Here is a 22,497-nt window from a genome sequence, read left to right as displayed (position 1 = left end):
TACAAAAGCAGCAAAAATGACACAAAGAGCCAAAAGGCTGCAGAAGGGTAATAAAAGACAGTGTTTTGCAATTGACCTTGTTTGCTGATAATTACACATTCTCCATATTATACAATAAACAAAAGTATCTGTGATTTCTCTAACAAAATAGCCTGTGCTGTCAGACTGCACTCGTGTGCATGTCAGTGCTTCACCTCTGCTTCATAATGATATTCAGTGTAAGTTTCAGGAGCTGGCTGGGCAAAGGAGGTAGACTACATTAACTCTGCTGGCTGAGAGAATGCAGCACCAGTTCAGCATTGGTTAGGTGCCAAAGGATCAGAGGGGATACAAAGGAAGTATCAGAGACAGAAGAAGGATGAGTAATTATAACTGCTTTGACCAGGGAAAAATTTTGTCCATGCTCTGTTATTGGACACCAGTTGCTTTAGTCTTTAGTCAAGGAGGACAACAATTCTAAGGCATTCAGTGAGGCCTGAATGCCAAATGAGGTTTTTCTTCTGGCTAGGCTTTCATATGTCACTCCCATGTGGATTCTCCAATGTCTAGTAGAGCTGAGACTGTACTGCATCATTTCTACAGTTAAATTCAAAAGCCAGCAGAAACCAGGTTTCACTAATTCCATTGCATGTTATATATTGTTCTCATGAACATACAAGTTTGCCATGTGGATTATTTAAAGATGTGGAGAAGCAGGAGAGAGGAAAAACATTTTCTTTATACAATGCTTTGCTGTGTTAAGTTTTGCATCACCTCTACGAACAACAGAAGAAAAGCTGAGACTGTAATGTTAAAATGCCTGACCATGTAACCAGCTTTTGTTAGGACTGAATTTGGGATCCAAAAGAGACCTGTGAATTTCGCAATAGGTGATGATGTCTTACCTTCTGATGTGCTTATAGTGACAATAGGGCTCATAAGCTCAAGACCCTCATTCCCATCTGAATTCACAGCACGAGCTGCACACTGGACACGAGAACCGGCTTGAAAGTAAATGGAGTCGAGTGTAATCATCTTAGAGGAAGTGAAGAAGGTGTCAAAGTCAACCTCCTTCATGGGGCTGGTCACACCATCGGGGCCAGTGGGGGCACTCACAAGCCACCTGTACTGTGTCAGAGTATTATTGATGTTCTCACTGGCACATATAGAGCCAGTCTTGTCAAAGTCTTCATACTTAGGATTACAAGCCTGCAGAACAAGGCAGATGTGTTAAGGATTTATTTGATTCACGGCAAAGGAATTCTAAGTCATCAAGAGTCACAAAACTCAACAACATGGAACTGACAATCCCAGTAAATCTCATAAGAAATCACCCTATTTTGACAGTGATGTTTTTAGCACTGTTAGGGTGGATTAAAAGGTGTATCTAATTACGCTTATTGAAATAAAATAAATTATTTTGAATTGATTTATAGGTGAAAGCATGGCATAGTTATGAAGACACAAACTACACTCCCATGTACTACTTTAATTTGAACTTCTCCCTTTGATCTAATTTTTCAAATATACTCTGTGTTTCAAGATTTATTTTCTTTGATCTTTTTTTTTGATTTAGAAGAACCATTCAACTTGTGACATTCCTGTGAAAAAGGAATGTGTGAAAAACAAATTGAAGATGGACAAAAACATTCTTCAAGGTATATGAATATTTATGTAAACTTTTCAGTTGCAAAACTACTAGTGAAAAAAAAAAGAAAGAAGCCTGTATTCCTTCAGCACTCATTTTTCAGTCTGCGGTACTCATTGAAAACAATGGCTCATCTGTTATCTCCAGTGATTTAAACTCTGCAAATTAAGGCAGGATAATGCAGGAAATAGTAAGGTCATGCAATCACAAACACAGTGTGAGTATCAATATCAAACTGTTCTTAGTGAGGAACAAGTGAAACATCTTTCTATGCTTTTTGTCCTCCTGAAAATGGATTCATTATGCAGACAAATTAGATTAGCTCTAAGGATAATTCTAGCTTGAACTAATATGTGTGACTAATACGTGTGACTCACCACCATATGGATTGATACTGGGTGCCTAAAATCCACTGAACAAAACCCATATACTGATTTTGTTCCATTTTTCCACAGAGATACTCACTGTGATACAGATGACAGGATAGCCAGCAATGGGACTGGTTCTGTCTTTGGCTTTAGAAGTATCATCATATATTAACAGAGATGCAACTTGAGGGACAGAGGGAAAGGTGACATCTGCCATGCTGTTCATTTCTTCGATGTAAACAATGGCCTTGGCTGCCTGGCAATGAAAAGGACAGAAACAGCTCCCTGTGAAAATTTAAATAAACAAGGGGATTCAAGCTGGACCTTGATCAGAATATGTCTAGCCTTTGAAACATCGTTCCAAAAGAAGTTCTAAAACCTCAACTGGATGAGCTATTGAGAAAGGGTTGAGGCACCAAAAGTACACTGCAGAGTGCAAAAGGAAGAGCTAAAATGAAATTTTTCTTTTCAGAACAGTGAAGATCCCAGACCTTTAACCTTGTCTCCCGGCTTTTTTGTTATCACTTCAGTATTCTGGTAGAACCCTCTAAGAGCACTGTATGCTTTAATGTCTGGTGGAAATGGGGTGTTTGTCATCTCCAAAGGCTGTGTCTCTTCTGTCTGGCTGTCTGGAGTCAGATGATACATGGTGTGACACTGATGATGCAGACAGGGAGTTTCAAGAACATTTTATGCCAAATGAGAGGAATATACTGTTTAAATTAAAATATAATGCTAAATAACAAGAATGTGTGGCTATTTCATCTCACACAATAAGAATAATGTTAACATGGTTTTGACAGCAGAAGTCGTATCTCACCCGAAATTACTCTTTTTACAGCATAGGGATTATATTGTATTGCCAGAGAGTGTTTCCAAGAGGACATCAGCTTCTAAGACTGATTATATGAGGAGAATATGTCTAGAATGATATCCTGAAGGCTTCAGTCTTTCATTGACCTTATGGCCCCATCAACATTATTGCCTTAATGACAAACTGTTTTGTGTAGGTGTTACTGTGACAGCTGGGATGACCCTTTCTGTCTTCTAATATACAAGCCGAGATGGTGTGAATAAATCTTAACAGAAGAGTAAAACGATGAACCAGAAAGTAAATAAGAAGTTTGTTTATCAGATTTTGTTGTTCAGGACTATGCATGAGCTTGTTACCTGTATTTCTGCAACCATGTTCTCATCAGGCTTCAGGTGAACAGTGAAGGCTTCTCTCATCTCCCTTACTCCATCGAAGAGAACTTCGATCTCCACAAAGTGCTGTGTTTCACCCTCCTTAAACTCAATTTCTGAAAAATAATGAGACACTTAAATCTATTGTTCAAAACAAGCTGTGATTCTAGGCCCAGACATGAGAGATGGCACTTAACACTCAACCTTTTTGAATTAGAGATGTTTGGAAATTTAGTTTAACCTATTTGATGCTACAAATAATAATAATGAATAGCAGTGGATACACGTGGAAATCACTGAAAATAAGACATTAACATCAAGAGATTTGCAAAGATCAAGATTTAGTCTGGAACTTAATGTTTTGAAAATTATCTGTGACTAATTATGTAAATGTTAGTAACATATGTGAATGACCAAAAGACTGAAGAATTCTAAATAAATAGTATTGTCAGGTCTTTTTCCAACAAAATGTAATAAATACAATGGTATATACAAAAAATAAGGAACAAATCTGTACTACACAAGAGTACTGTATTTTGAAAATCATTGTGAAAAAACCTCATAGGTCATGGTGATAAAAAGTTCAATCTTAATGGAGTCTATTTGGTCTGCGTGGCAAGGCTTTGGTAGCGGGGGGATACAGGGGTGGATTCTGCGAGCAGCTGCCAGAAGCTTCCCCCATATCTGACAGAGGCAATGCCAGCTGGCTCCGAGATGGACCCATGGCTGGTCAAGGCCAAGCCCAGGAGTGACAATGATTGTGCCTCTGGGATAACAGATTAAAGAAGGGAAAAAACTGCTGCACTGATGAGGCTGACAGCTGGTCTGGGGGCCTCACAGAGTCAGACCTGAAATTGGTCAGAATTTACCCGTGAGAATTTTACAGTGGAAATTTTGCAGCTTCAGTGAAACCCGCAGAGAAGGCCAAGAAGATAATCAATGAGAGAAGATGTTCTGGACACAAGGAGAGGATGTTCTTGTTATGAGACATTAAGAGTGTACAAGGAAGAACTTGTGGATAATATGTAGCAACTATACCTTTGCTTGTAGAGCTAATTGTTTTACTCCTTGAGTGGTCATTGTTTGCTAAGCAGCCAATCTTAATGGGCCACAGCAACAGCGAAGAGGTCTAGGAATAGCAGTAGAGAAAATAAAAAATCTCTCTCGATTTTGGATTACTACAAGAGTGTGCTGTTATGTCCACCTCGACAAAAGCCACATCGCACCACAGCAGCTGGGAAAGAGGAGTGAGAACATGGCCTCTGCAGACACCAAGGCCAGTGGAGAAGGAGGGGCAGGAGGTGCTCCAGGCACCAGAGCAGAGATTCCCCTGCAGCCCCTGGTGCAGACCCTGGTGATGCAGCCCCTGCAGCCCATGGAGGTCCATGGTGGAGCAGAGATCCACCTGCAGCCAGGGAGGACTCATGATCAAGCAGGTGGATGCTCAAAGGAGGCTGTGACTCTGGGGGAAGCCTGCACTGGAGCAGGCTCCTGGGAGGACCTGTGACCCCATGGACAGAGGAGGCAACAGTGGAGCTGGTTTGCTGGCAGGACTTGTGACCCCATGAGGGAGCCATACAAGAGCAGTTAATGAAGAACCCATAGGGAAGGACTGTTTCCTGTGGGTGGGATCTCATGCTGGAGCAGGTAAGAGTGTGAGGAGGAAGAAGCATCAGAAATAACGTGTGATAAACAGATTGCAACCCCCATTTCCTTGAGCCAGTCAGAGATAAGGAATTTGGGAGTAAAGCTAAACCCAGGAAGAAGGGAGGGGTGGGAGGAATGTGTTCTAAGATCTAGTCTTATTTCCCATCACTGTGCTATGGTTTGATTGGTAATAAATTAAACTAATTTTCCCAAGCTGAGTCTGTTTTCCCTGTGCTGATAATTGGTGAGTGATCTCTCCCTGTTCTTATCTCAACCCATGACTCTTCCATCATATTTTCTCTCTCCTCTGTAGCTTAGGAGGGGGAGTCATAGAGCAGCTTTGGTGGGCATTTGCTGTCCAGCTAAGACCAACTCTTACACTGACTGAGTAAGAGAGTACTACAATTCCTGACTGAATTAACTACTAAAGAAACAAAAAGTAGAGAAACGATTTAAACTTCGTGTCTGGAAAGGGTGAGAGTGATAATAACTAAAATAATAGATGCATTTCTAATATTTTTATTTTTAAAGAACATCAAATTCACTTTGAAGATGGTACAGAAATAACCAACAGAAACTTAGGACCAGAAGAACTTGCAGAGAGTGATGTTCTCATTGGTATATTGAAACACCACCATAATCAATACATACCAGGTGATAAAGAGCTATGCACTCCAAAGGGACAGACACAAAAAGCAGTAGTGCATTAAAGCTGAAGTGTATATGGGAAATAAGGCACAGTTACGTGATAGACACTGATCAGCGAAGCAACATGCTAAGAAACACTCTTTGTCTCCAATGCCTTCAAACCAGGACTGGATGTTCTTTCTAAAGATATATTTTCTCTAACCAAACCTTTTTGGATCAATACAGAAGTAATTTGGGAAAACTGGGAGAATCTTGCAATCCACAGTGAGTCTGATTAAGTGATCTAATGATCCTTCCAATCCTAAGTGTTATTAAGCCAGGGAAGTACTCTTTGGTGGTAATAAACATATAAACTCTTAGTTGTGTGATAGCTGAGAATTTTATTGATTTTCACTTTGTCACACTTCCTTCAGAAAACTCAATTAAGGATGCGAGTTTTGTACCCATGGCTGAATAGGCAGGTTCCCTAAACTCACAGGTATTCTGAAACCTGTGGGGAAATTCTGCACACCACAGACCTTTCTCAAAGGCTTCTGGGCAGAAGCTGAGAGCCTCTTGTTCTGTAGTAGCATGTTTCCCTTGAAAACTTTGCTCCCATGTGCTGTTGGTGCACAGCAGGGAGAATGTAAGCACAACAATGCCTACAGGTAATGTGCATAGGCTAAGTACCAGCTGACACTTGAAGTTCCTGTGGGGAAAGAGTGAAACTCTAAAATGCAGGAGCAAAGTGACTGAAATTAGCAAGCTCTGGGTTGGTGATTTTCTTGTGGCTAACAAATTGCCTCAGACATCACTAGCAGCAAATACCACTCCTATGGAATTTGAAGATAACCCAATGTTGTTGCTGGATGTTCAAAAGTAAGTCATATCTTCCAGCTGGACTGTATGCTAAAATAGTTTATCCAAAACACTCCAGCAATGAATGATTAATCTTAAAACACAGAGTAGTATCATGTATTATCATAAACTTTAAAGGAAAAAAAAAATTTTAACGCTACAAACTTCATTAGTCATTGCCTAAGCCATGTAGGTGGGCTATTAATGGAAAGAAGTTTATCGGCTAAGAAATTTCTCATTCTATTGCACAACTTCTCATTCATTAGTAGTGTGAAGCAGCAGGCAGTGAATTCAGAAATACAGAAGGAAAGTTTTATTATTATGAACATAGAAAAATAAAAAGAAATATACATTAATTCTTACATAGAGAAAAAGCCATTATCTTAATGAACTGCTCAAGAAACAACCACACAATCATACCCTATAAGTAGATGTTTCTTCAGAGTAATATTATTACACTCTGCAAGTAGAACTAAGGTTTAACTCACACATCTTCCACAATTACTTGAGCTACAGATGTTTTCAAAGGAGTCACAATTCTTTTGTAAATATCTTCACTGATAACTAGTATTCCAGGAGCAATTGACTGTTGTATACCACAGGGAATCTGTCCACATTGAATTTGAATTACAAAATGCATTTTGGGATGTGGTTGCAAAGTATTCTAATCACAAAGTTATTTCATTTTTCAAATATTATGTTACAGTCATGAATGAAAATAAATAGTTGGATGTGATAAGTATGATCCTACCTTCTGATATAGGGTGATAGTCCTCTCCAGAAGTAGCAGATCCATCCTTTGTATGAACTCTCACAACAGAAACTTTGGAAGTGTCTCCCAGACGAAGCACTGGGATTTTCACAACTGCTACTTGCCTTGTGTCCTTCGGTTCACTCACACTAAATTTGGTCTCACCAAACTTAATAATAGCCTCTGTAAATCGAAGAAAAAAAAAAGGTTTTAGAGCACGCAAATGGGCTTCCAAAAGCCAGTAACAACAAAATACTCTCTTACTGTCTGCATCATCCCGAATCTTTATCAGCGTCTCGTTTTGCTCGCCAATAGAGGCACCAAAGGAAGAATCACTTCTTGGAGTGCCAAGAACCAGGCGTAGTTCTTCCTCCTCCTCATGGAAAGTATCATCCATAAGCACCAGTGTGCAAGGCTTCTCAGTTTCACCTGCAATCATTCTGAAGGTAGTATCAGGCAGAACTTAGGTGTGCTTTGCTCTAATACAGCACTTCTCTCCAAGCCCAAGGCACCACAGGCTGCTCCTGTGGGCCAAGGCATCCACCTTGACACCACACAAGTTAATGAGCAACGACAGTAGTGAAAGCAGAATTAGCAATCATTACCTTTCTATGGAAACTCGTTAAAGTGGAATCCCCAATTTTGGGACTTCTGTAAGACAAGTTTCTATTTGGTATATCCACTTTACATGTACATTCCTTTTGTTTTACCTAAGAAGAAAATGCTCCTTCTCAGTGACCTCTTCTACAGAGCGCACTTAAAAAATAAATACTTGCACAAGGAAGCAGAGCAATAAAACCTTTCACTAATACTAATGGTAATTTTGTCCTGAAGTTTTACATTTCAAGTCTCTTTTGATTGGACAGTGTCCAACTGTGTGGACCTTCACTTATATTATTCCATTTGACTTTAAAGCCTTTTGAACTCCCACCGATTCCAACTGGCAATGAATATTGCCTTAAAACCACTTTGGAGTAGCAAACCTAACTCAATTTTTGCACTCACAAATGAATGTGCCCTGACTTACTAGATGTTCAGAAACTTGAACACCTTGTCTTAGGCCTTCTACACAAGCTGCAAGACCTATGAGTTGTGTGCAGTGTCTGGCACCCAGCGTGACCTTCATCATGAGACTGACTCCTACACCCCAGATGGAAGGAACAGCACAGCAGCAGAGATATGAGGTCAATTTACTGTATTATTTCATCATTACACAAGCAAATATGATCAAGACTCTTCAAGATGAAGAACCAGACCAGAATGCTGTATTCATTTTCTGAGGTTGCCTTTTCCCCCCGCTATAGAAAATAAATTATCCCTTATGAGGAGAAAAAAACGGAAAACACTCATCCTGCTTATTGTTACATGGGAAATGTGAAAACTGAAATGAAACTGCTGCATATTAAACATGCCTAAGAAGCTTATGGAGACAAAATATAATTCTAGCAGACTTCTTTGCTACTTATCTTTGCAGAGAAATGGTAGGGCAACACTCAAAATAAGAGAAAAGTCACTTCCTAAGTGGCCCAGATCCCTTAATTCTTACTAGTTGGACTCTTTCCTGATTGCACAAAAGCAATAGCAAAGGTGTAGTGTACATGACAGTACTAAAAGCTGAGGCCAGCCCTAAATAAAGAAAGAGTGAACAACTCACTTTTTCAAGAGAACTGTGATACGTGTCTACAGAAATACGAAGATTGTAATTTCTGTGATATGGGCATACCAAGGATTTCATGCTGATGACAGAACTTGTTTAAGGCTTGTAAAAAATACCACGTGTTTAAACTTCAAAGACTGGAACACCAAACTGCCTTCTGCACAAGTAGAAATAATTAGGCAATATTCTTTCTACATAGTAACATTTGATTTATTTGCATTTCATCTCTGATGTGAGAAATTAAGTACCTGATATTGGTGGGCGGTCTTAGGAAAGCCTTGGTGGGAGAAAAAATTCAAACAGGAATTAGAGAGCTATATACCTGTTGAAAGACCTATTACTCATTTCAGTGCAAGCCAAATGTATTTACCAGAAATCTGCTTAACAAAGAGCAGAACTTCTGAAGTTTCCTTTCGTACAGGAGATCTGTGCTTCTACTGTGTTATGCTGAACTTGTTTCTGCTATCAAAAAGATCCCGGCACTCAGGCTGAACCTAAATGAAGATATACTCCTTTGGTTCTTATTGATTATCCCTCTAAGTAGGAAGTGAAGGAAATAGAGGCAACATCATCCCCTTGTGTATGAAAAAAAACCCAAAAGCTTTATTTTCCAGAGGGATCTTTTTGGCATGACTTTATGAGAAGACACAATTAAAACACAACAAAACAAAACAAAGCAAAGGAAAGCAAAGCAAAACAAAAGAAAACATGGTATAGTAAAGGCTTCTAAAATAAGATCAAGAACTTACCAGGAAGGAATGTGACGATGGAACTGTCAGTATTAGGACGTTCTTCGAAGTCCATCATTACCTGAGCTGAACCTTGCCTTGTATAGCATCGCACGGTGGATGTGTATCGGATATCCCCGCTCCTGAATATCATGGCAGAAATCTGCCCATCATTTTCATTGGCTACATACACAGGTTCTTTAAACTGCATCTTTGGCACTGGGCAGAAAAACATAGAAAGCACAAGTAAAGTATATCTGCAGAAGTTATCATATCTTCTCTCCACTAGTTCCACATTTATTTATGCTACATTGCACCAGATGCAGAACATAAGCAGCCAGACAGCAAATGACTTAACACATCATCTCCAAAACATGAAAAAAGTTTAAAAAAAAAAAAAATCACTCACAATCAGACACTGAGTCATTAATGAAGATGGTGGTCTTGCTGGGTTCTCCAAGGGCAGCATTCATGGGCATCCTTAGCACAAGCTCAAACTTCTCAGTTCCTTCTAACACTGGCTGTCCAAGATCATCCAGAATTATCACATGAAATGTCTGCATATTGACTCCAGGGGAAAAATCCAAATTACGACTGATGCCTACATAATCTACTCCAGCTACCAATGGAAAAGAGAGAAAAATACCATTACGTGTAATTAAAAATAAAAATATCTATCATTAGGCAGTTAATTGTAGGTAAATATTTTTCCTTTATATATTTAGTATTTGCCAAATTCTGGCATTCATGAAAAGCAAAATGATCTTTTGGTCATTTAAGTTGGACTATACAATAAAATAAGTCAATATTAATTAATTTTTTGTTTAATGATGATTTGAGTCACAAAATGAGGCTGATTCTGTTCTGTTGTAAATCAACAGCTATTCCAGAAAAACTAATGAAATTTGCTTGAAGTGAGAAATGAAAGTAAGCAAAAAGCTTTGAGAGACACTCTGGAGACAAAGCAAAGTGTTTTGGAAAGAAATTTCATATTATTCTGTAACAAAGATGGAAGTTTTGAGATTAATGTAAAAAGGAAAGGAGATAAGGCCAGTGAGCTGATTATAAGGGAGAGCTGCTATTCAGAGGAGGTGACAGACAGAACGAATGGAAAACAAAATTCTGCTCAGACCATATCAGGTGAGGTCTGGCACCTTACTCTTAAAGGAAGATTGATCTGGTTTAGTTTTCTTTTAAGCAAAGCAAACCAATCCATAACATGCCAATGAGAAGAAGGCAAACAAAGCAAGAAACTGACTACAACATGACACCATCTTGGAACCAAGGCATTAAGGGTATCTAGGACTTTAGGGAAGGACTCAAGTTTTAACATTAAGTTTTGGGGAGAATAAACTGCAGAGGTGTTGAAACAAAGTTTTGAGGGAAACACTGCAATTGAAATTGAGATCAGGTTTGGAATTCTGTGAATTTGACAAAATTTGGCCAGATTAAAGGCCATCATCAGACGGGCATTTGCCTGAAGGCCCTACTGCTGTACTCCCCTAGAGCTAAGCCTCTAAGGCAGGATTCCAGGACTGACAGCTCAGAGCAGCAGATCCATTGCTGCACTGTGTAAGGCCAAGAACCAGGTTTATGGTTTAACAGGCAGCCAGCCATGTCAGAGCTTTCATGCTGTGACCAACAGACTAGAGAGCCCAAGAGCTGAGCCATTCCCTGTTCTTAATCCTAGAGGTCCTGGCACAATGAATGAAGACTGTTACTGTAAGGACAGACATTTTTTACCAGAAATAATATAACTTAAATATTCAAGGTTAGATAAATACATCAGATCATAAAATCAAGTTCAGAAATGGAGCAATCATGTATTTTTTCAGACTTGAAAATTTTCTTTTTCATGAGAAAAATACATATATGTTATTTGTATTATGTTATGTATATATGATACATATATATTATGTTTAGATATTCCTGAAATAACAGTAAAGTTACACTCAGGATAAGCATCTAAAGAAGATAATTTTTATGCTGCCTCTATATCAACATTTTAGTTTAAACATTATATGTTTTGTGAAAAAAAAAAGAGAGTATGCTAACACTTGATTCTGCAGACAAAGGTTCTGTCAAAGCATCCAAGAACCACACAGCTGAAGCAATCCTGTTCCTGAATAGGATACTAGGTAATAATTTCTCATTGCCTACAGTAAAAATGAGAGAAGCAAACTCAGCACGCTGCCAGTCATCCTAACTGTGCCCAGAGTATGCTCTTGAGGCAGCAATCAACTGTCTTTGCAGCAGTCTTTGTATGAGGATTTAAAGGCATTTCTCTTAGTGCTGTACTTCATAGCTGCTCCTACTCCTGTTTCTTTGAAATTCTGTAACCACCTGCTTGTTTTCTCAGAAGAAAAGGTCTGCTAAGAGCAAGAGACATACAATTTTCATCTTATGTGGTTGAAACTGTACCAAGGCCCACTGAACTAGCACTTGTGAAAGTAGCAGCACGTGCCAGCAATGTGTACCAGCATGTGCAGTGTAGTAGCAGTCTGAAACTAGAGCAAAACAGCAACTCACCCTCTGCAGTTACTGGCTCAGATTTGCGAGACCTCACTGTAACAGAGGCAGCTTTGGACAGATCGGTTCCAGTCCTCCAGACACGCACCTCAATGTAGCCAGCACTCTCATCAACATAGTATTCATCATTTCCAAAGTAGAATGCTGGTTCTGGTGAAAGAGGAATAATGTCCATAAATGCTTCTTTACCTTACACTGAAGTTAACAAGAGACGATAAAATCCCCATTAAGCAATGGAGAGCACTTTGCTCATCTCAGTAAGTGAAATAAAGCTTTTTTTCCTAAGATTTAGAATTCTTCTAGCTATACTTGGCTTTTTTTCAAGTATCAGTTTGTATGGTTTTAGATAGCAATTGTTATATCAGCACTGTGCTCTTTTTCTTGCCTCCTACATTTTCAACTACTTGTGTCAGCATGTGTGAAGCTGTGTGCAAAATGAAATGTGTTATCTCATTAAACTTGTTTCAGTTGAGTCCTGTGCACAAGCCAGAAAATTCTTTGCATTTCTCACTTTGGTGCAAACATACAAAGGTGAATACAGATAATGAAACTTTAACTTGAATGTTCTCACAGATTCCTGTTTCTAAAACCAGACTGGAACATGACATATAACTGGAGCTACTCTTGGTAATGTTTCCCAGCTAACTAAAGGAGCGAATACTTAATTTTAGTTCCCCCACATCTAGCATTTAAAACAAAATCAATCTTATTTCATCTAAACTGAAATGTGAACAGTCTTTATCTTAATACTGAAGTTCCACAGTTCATAAGAATGAAGAGCAAAAAGCAAAGTAGGTTAAGAGCTATTCCACTTAACAGACACATTGTTTACCTTCGTTTTTCCTCCCTTTTCCAGTTTTCCTATCCACAGTAATTTCACAAAGTAAACAGCCTTAAAAACATATCCCAGCTTCATCCTGGATGTATATCATCTCCCCTTTTCTATCCTTTCCATTCCTGTTTCAAACACGCAAGATTAATCATGCCCAGCCAGTGCCTCAGATTTCCCAGTGCACAGCACAAATCACAGCTACCTCCCACAAGTGTAAAAAGACCTACACAAGTTCTCCTTGAGCTTCCTCACAATTTTCTTATGCTGTCTTGTGAAAATTTATTATAGTCATGAGGCTACAGTATCACAAATGTGTTTGAAATACCATGCAGCATACGGTCAACTTGAATTCAGTTGGAAAAGATCACAGCAATTGCTCAGTGCTCTGAGTAGCACCATGGGTACCTCCCCTTCACCAAGCATGGAAAAAAGCAAAAAATTCAAGGAAATGACTGGAAAAGTTTATGGCTCTACACAGCTATGCCTTCCACACAGAAAAGGTACAACTTACCCAAAGGAGGAGACCTAAATCCTTTTTAATGGTAAATGGAAGTTGGGACCATCATTTCCATAGGTCAGATTTTTATAAGATTATACGTCTGATGCAAAAGCTATGACATCTATGACAATGGAATAAATGTTTTGGAATTGAAGAACCACCACAGTGTATGGCAACAATCTCCTCTGGTAGATTGCTGAACAATGTAAAATAGCAACTTAATTAAAACTAACCAGAAATAATATAAAATTTTTACTTAGTTATTACTAAGCAAAAACTTCATCTGAGAAAGCAGTAGTTAATAAGCATTTTGGAACTGTATTCAAGAGTGAAACTGCAAGTTTGGAGAAAAGAATTTTCTCTTCTGCATTCAAGATTTTTCTGTATTTCACAACTAATAAAATAAAAAAAAACAAATGTACTCCTTTATATTCCTCATCAGTGAAACAACTGCAGCTGCCTCTCTACTTTTCTGCTAAAACTGAAATCATGCAAAAAATTGATGGAACTGAAAAATAGTGCAGATTCATAGATCTGTTTGAGCATTATTAAGGCCATCAGCCTTTGCAGGATGAAAGACAAACCTGGAAGAAGTCTAACTTTGGTAGATGAAAACCTTGTCAGTTCCAATTTAATTTTTTTTTTAAATTCAAGAGTATGTGTATTTAAACGTGTGTATTTATGTGCACAGACAGACACACATGGATCTTACTTTATTTGCCCATAGAGGCTGGCTTGTCAGTAGTTGTTTTTATACTTGGACTGTGGAGCTCTTATCTGAAAGATTTTTAATAGGTGAACAGGATACACCTTCTGTACCTTTTGTGTAACTACTATTAACTTAGATGAGAGTTCCACTTACAGGGATACTGAAGCCTTGGATATTAGCTCTGCAAAGCAATGTACCATTTCAGACATACAATGTTCTTCTAAAGTCTTAAGATGGACAAAGACTTTCCCAGCCTCTAGAAAATAAAAATACAGAATGCCTACTAAGACCAAATGGTTACTAATGTGCCAATAGTTAGATAATGGCAGTTAAAAAAATTATCAATTCTAACACATGTCATTTCTTAAACAAGTACGCTTAGAGTTCAGCACACTTTCGCAAGTCTAACCTTGTTCTTATGTCCCAATGGTTCCAGAACTTGATCTGGACTTGGCTGCACCTCATTTTAAACACTGAAGTGAGAGATACTCACATGGACCCTGCCTGCTCTCAGTTTGCAAGGACAAAGATAGGCCATTCCAGGTTTCCCAGCACAATGAGCATACAGGATGACAGGTGGAATGGCTCACTCACTGCAATCAGGAAAATCTGAGGAGGTGTGGAAGCATTCCCTTCTACTTACTGGCTACACAGGGAACTTAGATGATCTGTCTTAAACTAGATGGAAGACATAAAATAAAATATTGTTTATTTCTTATAGCATTATCCTAATGCTTGCTTTACTGCTGCTGAAGAAGAATCCTCACACAGTGTTCATTCCTGTTTTCACAGCCAAACAAAAAAATATCTAAACCCTCAGCTAGAATGCCTTGTTCTTCACAGTGAGTTTTTCACACTTTTTGAGGTATGTATATTCAATGAAAGACACATTCTGCATGGTTACCCATCCTAGGAAACAAATCCTTACAAATGTTTTCTAAATTCATTTCCTGTAAGCTGTGTTAGTAGCTCCCCAGGGGCAGTAGCAAAGCCAAGCTCCTAACAGGGGAAGCATTGTCTGTTTCAGGTCATGTCTGGAAAACACTGCTCAATGACTGCAGGCTCACTTACAGCAGACCTTTAATCTAGTAATCACTCTGAAGAGAGACTACTGCAAATTTAATGGTTCCTCTTAGAGAAATAAGAGGAAGTTTTCTAAGGGTTTTTTTTGTTCAGACCCACAGGTTTCACTGGTATGAAGTTACAATAATCAGAGGAGAAAGGTTAGGAGCTTTAGTCCCAGGTTTCTTGGCACAGAAATGAAAACTTTGCCTTGTCCTTGTACTTAGAGAGTCAGAGCCGTGTCTCAACTACAGCACTAGTCAGTCATCAATCAGGAAAACAAACACGCTTCTCATGTTGTTAGGAACATGTCTAACTTTGAAGGTACATCGTCAAATCAGTGGGATAGCACAAAAATGTTTATTTCCAAAGAAGCTTTATATTTTAAAATTATATCCTTATAAACTGCTTTAAGGAGACATTGCAAAAGAGTAGATTGTTTTTAAAAAATCCTGTTGGCAGAATATTTAGGACAAACACAAAAGAACAGACTCTTCCGTGCTGGCACCTTGATAAGGCTTAAAATTTAAGTGAATTTCAGTGATATATGCTGCCAGTGATGCACACACACACATATATATTCTCAGGAGGAAACAAATAATAGAAGAAAACAGGCATGCCACTCTGACATATTCAGACACTGGAACCAGGAGAAGGAGTCTTTACAAATGAACTTATGGCTCATCTTTTCTAGTGTTAAACTGTCTATTCCTAAAAGCTTTTGCCTTCCTTCTTTCCACAAACAGCACAAAAAAGGCTATGATGTGAACATTATGAGTTGCCGGAGTTACTGCTACTGCTGCCAGTAGCAGAAGTCTGTTGTGGTAATGCAGAGGGTGCAAACCAGTTCTTTGCAAGCCTACAAGCCTGTTCTGGTACAGTCTGGACATGCTAGAGCCATGCTGAGTCCGAAGTAATGAGCCCTGATGGCTGGCACAGCTCATTAACTTGGACATAAAACCAGACAAACACAGCCAGATTTGGCTGGACCTGATCTGGCTCATACTCAGGCAACATATACATCCCTACACAATGCCTACTTGCATTTCAGGATCACAGCTGGTGTCAAAGGACTGATCTGCTGAGTCTGTAACATAACAGATTCCAATGTTACAAACATGAATTGTGTGTGTTGTAGGTAGATCAATTAAGAATGAGAGTTCCATTAAATGTAAGAAGGCATGAGCATTTACTGTTTAATAGCAGTAAAGGTGAACTTCTGAAATCTCTCTCTCATATATACATGTTAATAGCAGCAAAAGAAAAGCTCAGAGAAACCTTCCATTACAAAAACTTTATATTAAGACAATATCAAAGAGGACTTTAAAATCTGAAACTAGATAGCACCATTCTGCAGCTATTTGCACACACTTGAAACTTTGCAAGCAACTGAGCTTGCATTTAGCACAATGAATTTAATTTGCCAAGTAATTTATTTTCACTGAATGCTGTAGAAGCAGGGGTCAAGATTACAGTCAAAGCTCAGTTCTGTAGCAGATACCTACTGTGCACATGCCAATAGCTTTTTATTTGATGTGGTCAAAACAGATTACTTTACAAATTCATATGTTGCAATCTTAACAGCTTTCATCTTCTTAGCAGTGTTGTCATAACTTTTGCAATCAAAAAGGAAATTCCCCTCAGAATCAAAATGGCTAGTTTCAGCCAAATTGCCACAGACATTATCTTAAGCAAATAACGTCTGCTTTTCCATTTGTCTCAACAGCCCACTTCTGTCTATTGACTTAAAAAGGTTTTTTAAACAATACTGCAAACACTATAACAGGTAATAGGACAGATTCAAATTAATGCAATCTTCACCAAACACAGTTCGATTTTGTAAGGAAATCGCAGTTTCTTTTTAAATCCACAATGGCAGTGCCATACATTGATTAGACTGGCTCATCACTTAATTACTCTCATTTTATGCAACTTAACCCAGTAATTTCAGTAGAGTATGGTGTAGTATGGTGTGAAGCAGCAACTGCTATGAACAACATTATATATGATTCACGTTTAATTAATTTATGATACACACTAATTTAGCATAACACTTTACATTTTAACTCACCCTTTCTTCAGTTCCTCTAGACATAGTACCATCACAAGCAGCACCTGCCTGGCAGGCTTGGAGTCCATATCTACACTCCCTGCTACATCAATAAGCAAAACTCAAATGTGAGCAAAGTAGCACACTAAAGGAAGCAGACTACAGCTCTAGCTGCAAGACTGAGGATGGCAGTGAGATGGCTACAGTGACACCCCATCTCTGGTCACTTGTTCTTTCCTTCTTGACAGCCTGCAGTGCTCTTTGTAGCCTGGAGAACAGAGCTAATTCTGATTCTGCCTAATGTCAGGCTGCCGATCATAAATGGTCCTGTAGCAGTTCAATGAGCTACAGAGTATTCCTGAACAATGGAGAATAAAGAGATCTGAGTGTACGAGGCCAAGCTGTAGCTCAACTCATTGAAGATGTGTGCCTTTAAAATCAAAGTGAATTTTTCAACAATCAGTTAATTATTATGTATAAGATAGTAATGAGCAGTCTTAAATTGTTTCCCAGCTACAAATAGCATGTTAGCAAAAAGGCTAATCTATGAGTTTGATTCTCCTAAGTGGCCTTCCCCTGAAGCAATTAATTTACCTTTGTTGGTTTGCTAAGAAACATTGCTACCTTTCCAAAACATCAAATTCATATATTGGTGAACTAACACATACCTGAAAACATTTATTAGTAGAGTAGTATTTTTATGATTCTTCCACGCACCCTCAGGATATAACCTACAGACCTTGATATCGCTGGAACTATTACGGGTGTTGGAGGAGTTTTTCCTGTGTGAAGTCTGAGGACAGGGCCAAAATATTTTTTCTGCTGTAAGTACATCAAGCTCCAATCATCTGCCTAAACCATTCCATAATCAAGTAATTGCCTCATTTACCAATGGAAATAAAAATATAAAGACTAACAGATGAAGAAACAAACACTGGAATTTGGGGACACACCCAAACATCATGGTATTGCCTGCAGCAACCATCTGAATTTCACATACCTTTTTCCTACTGCCTATACCTCCCACAGAGCATGAAACCAACTCAGAATCTTCTACATGCTCTATTTTTAAAATGAATTAGATTATTTTTATATAACAGGCCTGGGAAATGGGATCAGTAACAAATTCTCAACAAACTGATGAAACACAGGCAGACAGATAAATGGGAAGGCTTGGCAGTAGCATTTAAATATACCACACACAAGGTTTTTCACAAGGAGACCAAGCTTGAAGGAGCTTACAGTCAGTGATTCACACACATCAGATAAAAAATGAGGGCTACAAACAGAAATAGTATGAGAAGTTCAGCAAGATTTCAGAAATCAGGCTAGGTAAAGATACAGTATGTAGCCATTTCTGGCTGATCCAACTTTTGATTTTTGCACTTTTACTATTCAGTGACAATGCTAGTTACGATGAGTGTGCTTAACCAATGGAAACAATTTCTTACAGGCTTTTCTGCCCACATACAATCAGAACATATTTAGCTTACCAAGGCTGTAGAAGAAAAGTATGCAAGAGACCCTTTACCAGAGCTACTGTTGAGGATAGGAGTTGGCAGAGAAGACAGAGCAGAAGTGAAAACAGAGCAACAGCCAGACTTGTCAGACCACAAAAGCAGAGCTCTAACAAAAGAAAATATGCTCTGCTGTACATTAAAACTTCTTGAATTCTGTCTCTTGGACTTTTGATGCCATTTGTGTGAGAGAGAAAAGAGTGTCCTGACAGTGAAGTGAGATAGTAACTGAGTTAGTCTTTTGAGCATTTACACGTTCAAAAGAAGAATCAATGGCATTAAAGCCCAATGGGCTACAGTGGTTACAGTGTTCAGTATCTCTTGGGTCTCTAAAGACTATGAGCAAAATGGCAAAGTCTCAGTATGAGGAGATTCAGAGGAAGGAAGAGGATTGAAGAAGCCTTAGGAAAACTGAATGCACCAAGACATTCTACTCAACTTGATTATCCAAATCTTAAAACATACAAAGCACTCACTAGGTCACTCCTACAACCATATCCAACAATGAACAAATGATTAATTTAGAATGGTTTGCTAGGCATTCATTAAATTTCTAAGCAGTGTATAACAAATGCAAGATCTACAGTGCAAAGACCAATGCCATAAAAATACAATATGCTATTGTATGGAGAGAGAAAGCAGTTCAATGTAGTCTTTAGTGAACTATCATAAACCAATAACGCATTAGGCTCTGGGATGCAATACCAGTTCACATAAGAACACCACTTCATTAAACTCATTCTAAATTTAACAGAAGGTATAATTTTTTCTACAGTTCATGTAATCTTGTGCCTCCTGCTTATCGGCTATTTTGTGTGCATTGAGTATAAAACTGAATGTTTTCCCTATTTCAACACTCTCCTTGAAATATTACTGCAATTCACATACAAGTGTAATAATGCATGTGTAAGCAACCCATTTAAAAACATGCAGCAGTGAAGGCCGAAGAGCTTTGTGCTCCACCAGCTGCATCCCCTACTGTAACAGGGCCATCTGAAATAGATGCGACAAAGTATGATCTGGAGGTCATGTTCTGGCCTCCTCACCTATCAAAGGAGCCTAGATCATAAGGTAGGACTATATATCTAGTTATTAAATAAAGATGAGATTAATCCAACATCTGTAGTTCACACACACATATATATACACACACACTTATAAAATGGGACACACACACATAATAAACTGGAAGGAACAAATAATGCTAAGAGAGCAAGTAATAAATGTGCCTGGTTACCCTATAGAATGTCCTACTGCAAGGTATGACATTAATTTATTTCTGTGATAGGCAGCAAACAGGCAATTTCCCATATCTTTAAGGCTATCATCATAAATTGAACATTTTTCACTCTGTTGAACTGGTGATAATAAGAAGCTATTAGTAAAGAAAACTGGGAGTATAATATGTATCATAAGCTGGCTGTCATCCACTCTTTCCCTTGATTAGTTGCCAACCTGGCCACCTGCCACAGACTGGGGAAAGGGGAGGGGTCATATAGAGAGATTTTACTTAATGAGAGGACAAAAGAAGTTAAAAGCTACACAGAAGTGCCAGAGGCATCAGACTCACAAGCAATGTAAAACATAAAAGGGAGAAAGTAATCAGAGATGGATGTACAGAGAAAAAAGAACTAGTTCGCTATTTTAGCCATCTCCAGAGAGTGGTGATGGATAGTTGGCCAAACCATGACTCCAGTCCATAACATAACAGTGCGCATGCTCTGCTTGTAGTGCTCAGATTGTAATTAAAATTGGAAAAATAGAGTAGCAGATGTTGACAACCAAGATCAATCAACCACCCATTCAGTTTAAGGTCTGGCAAAGAGAGAACGGCACATCTGACTGCCTGCGTTGGAGACCAATAGAAATAAGGAGATTCCAACTAGCCTTGTGAGATAAGGATGTTCCTCTGATAAACTCTGTTACTAATAAAATAATTATTTATCATAAGCTGTAAATTTGTCTCAGTACACATACTGAGAGTTAGTTCAAACTGTCTGCCTGCTAGGAGCCAATGCAAAGCATATATTTATAATGTAACATTGCAGCATTGACTTTTCAGGCTATTGATAGTAAATATTAATATGTACTTTGCTACTCCGAGGTAGCTGGACAAGTGTTAGTGGCTACCAATTTCCAGAACACGGTCTAAGGATTTTCAAAATTTAATTAAGTGTAAGAAAAGTGACAGCAAGTGTTTTAAGAAATCTCCAGAAGACTAAATAATTAATCTGTTTTGTTTGACCTCTAACATTGCCTTTGTGCATTAGGATACCATCATCCAGTTTACTTGTCTGTAAAATATTCCCAGATAGTGCTACCCTCTATCACGTGGCTGGTATGAGTGATTCTGTTGAGCAGGTGTAAAGATAATGGTCAGCAAACCTCTGAGATAAACCTGAGTCCTTTGCTTTCCCAGCCTTGATGTAAAAATGTCAAGAAGAAGTTTGAGTAGCTTCTTGCCCATCTAATGCGAACGAAGTGGAACAAATGTATTTAATGTACTTCCTGCTGTGATCAGCATGAGGCTTCAACAATTCCACTAAGGCAGGATGACTGTTTGTCAGCCTGGATGTAAGGCTGTGTGCTCTCATGGCAACACTAAATACAGTAGCATGGAATTCAAATCACATGGGGAGACAGCCTCTTACAAAAAATGTGCAGCAAACAAAGGTGCAAACTTCCAGCTCTGCATTCACCACACCTCTTCTCTTCAGATTTCCAAATGTGATTACAAACCAAGAGTTTTAAATTTGCCCACAACAAAAAAACCCAAGTAACTAAAAAAGAATCTAAATTAGGGCAGCAGTCAAAATATTGGGATTACGAAAAAGCAGAGCTTTGACTCAAACCTTGTTAAAGCATTTTGTATCAGACTTGTTGCACACAACACAGCAACACTGTTAGTGATGGAACCAAATTACAGGCTCTTCATTCCCAGATGAATACTAACAAAAGACTTAGATCTCATTTTTTTTCTCTCTCTCTATGAAATGATTTCAGAGTCACCACTTCATTTGGAAAAACAGAAGGCACTTCCGGGCTGATCTAGCTTAGTTGCTAAGTGCCTGAGGATTAAGGCATTTCCATGGAAGACTAGGGTCTGAGTGTTTTCATGAGTCTTAAACTAAATTCCAGGATTCCTCTCTCCAAGGGGAATGAAAAGTGCACATTAACCTCATCTTCCTTTTCCTAGGTGAATAATATTTATCTATTATATACAGTGCCGCCTTCAAATGAGCTTTATGCTGAGCTCTGTGCTCTCTATGCAGAACAGATATGTCCTGAACCAACCAACTGACCTCAAATTCTTCAGGCCTTTCTCTTCATCCTCAAAATCCCTAGGATGCATAAAGCAGTTCACGCCATCAGTTCTGGCTAGATTTGGTAGCTTAAGTTCACATCAGTATGGAAAATGCTTGAGTTTCTAAATACCTATTTAGAATACATATACTCTTCAGCATTTTTTTTTTAGATTTCAAACAGATTATTTCAGATTTTTCTGTAGAAACCATAATTGTTTTATGAAGCAGGATAGCTATATATCCATTTGTTGTTTTATGGCATTTCATAGTATATATGGTTTTAAAACAAAATTGGAAAAAAAGTCCTTCCTTCATGCCCAGTAGTGCTTACAACTTTGTATTGACTGGCAAATTAAATTTCTGAAGTAGGGTTTATATCTACTTTCATAAATCAGTGTATTCAGATGCACCAGGTACCCCTGGTGATTGACCTCAAGAGTTTAGATACTTGTCCTAGGATGGGATGTTTCCTGGGAGTACACCTCTCTTTTCATTAACCATAGAAGAATCCTGGTGTAGCCTCTTTGAATCAGATGTCTAAAGTTA

At 38.5% G+C, this 22,497-nt stretch overlaps 1 protein-coding gene across 1 annotated transcript in view; it reads right to left on the bottom strand.

Moving 5' to 3' along the window:
* The window catches only part of FREM2 (FRAS1 related extracellular matrix 2), a 120,009-nt gene that overhangs the window by 25,942 nt on the left and 71,570 nt on the right, over positions 1 to 22,497 (bottom strand). The window contains exons 7-14 of the mRNA XM_048295469.1: positions 11,978 to 12,127; positions 9,858 to 10,067; positions 9,470 to 9,667; positions 7,328 to 7,492; positions 7,064 to 7,246; positions 3,166 to 3,296; positions 2,093 to 2,251; positions 885 to 1,188 (exon numbers count right to left, since the gene is read on the bottom strand). Coding sequence (XP_048151426.1) covers positions 885 to 1,188; positions 2,093 to 2,251; positions 3,166 to 3,296; positions 7,064 to 7,246; positions 7,328 to 7,492; positions 9,470 to 9,667; positions 9,858 to 10,067; positions 11,978 to 12,127 — 1,500 coding nt within the window. The remainder of the gene's footprint in view (positions 1 to 884; positions 1,189 to 2,092; positions 2,252 to 3,165; positions 3,297 to 7,063; positions 7,247 to 7,327; positions 7,493 to 9,469; positions 9,668 to 9,857; positions 10,068 to 11,977; positions 12,128 to 22,497) is intronic.

The sequence above is a fragment of the Corvus hawaiiensis genome, chromosome 2 (assembly GCF_020740725.1).
Source record: "Corvus hawaiiensis isolate bCorHaw1 chromosome 2, bCorHaw1.pri.cur, whole genome shotgun sequence".
Classification (NCBI taxonomy): Eukaryota; Metazoa; Chordata; class Aves; order Passeriformes; family Corvidae; genus Corvus; species Corvus hawaiiensis.
The sequence above is the reverse complement of the archived record's forward strand: the minus strand, read 5'-3'. Positions and strand labels throughout refer to the sequence as shown.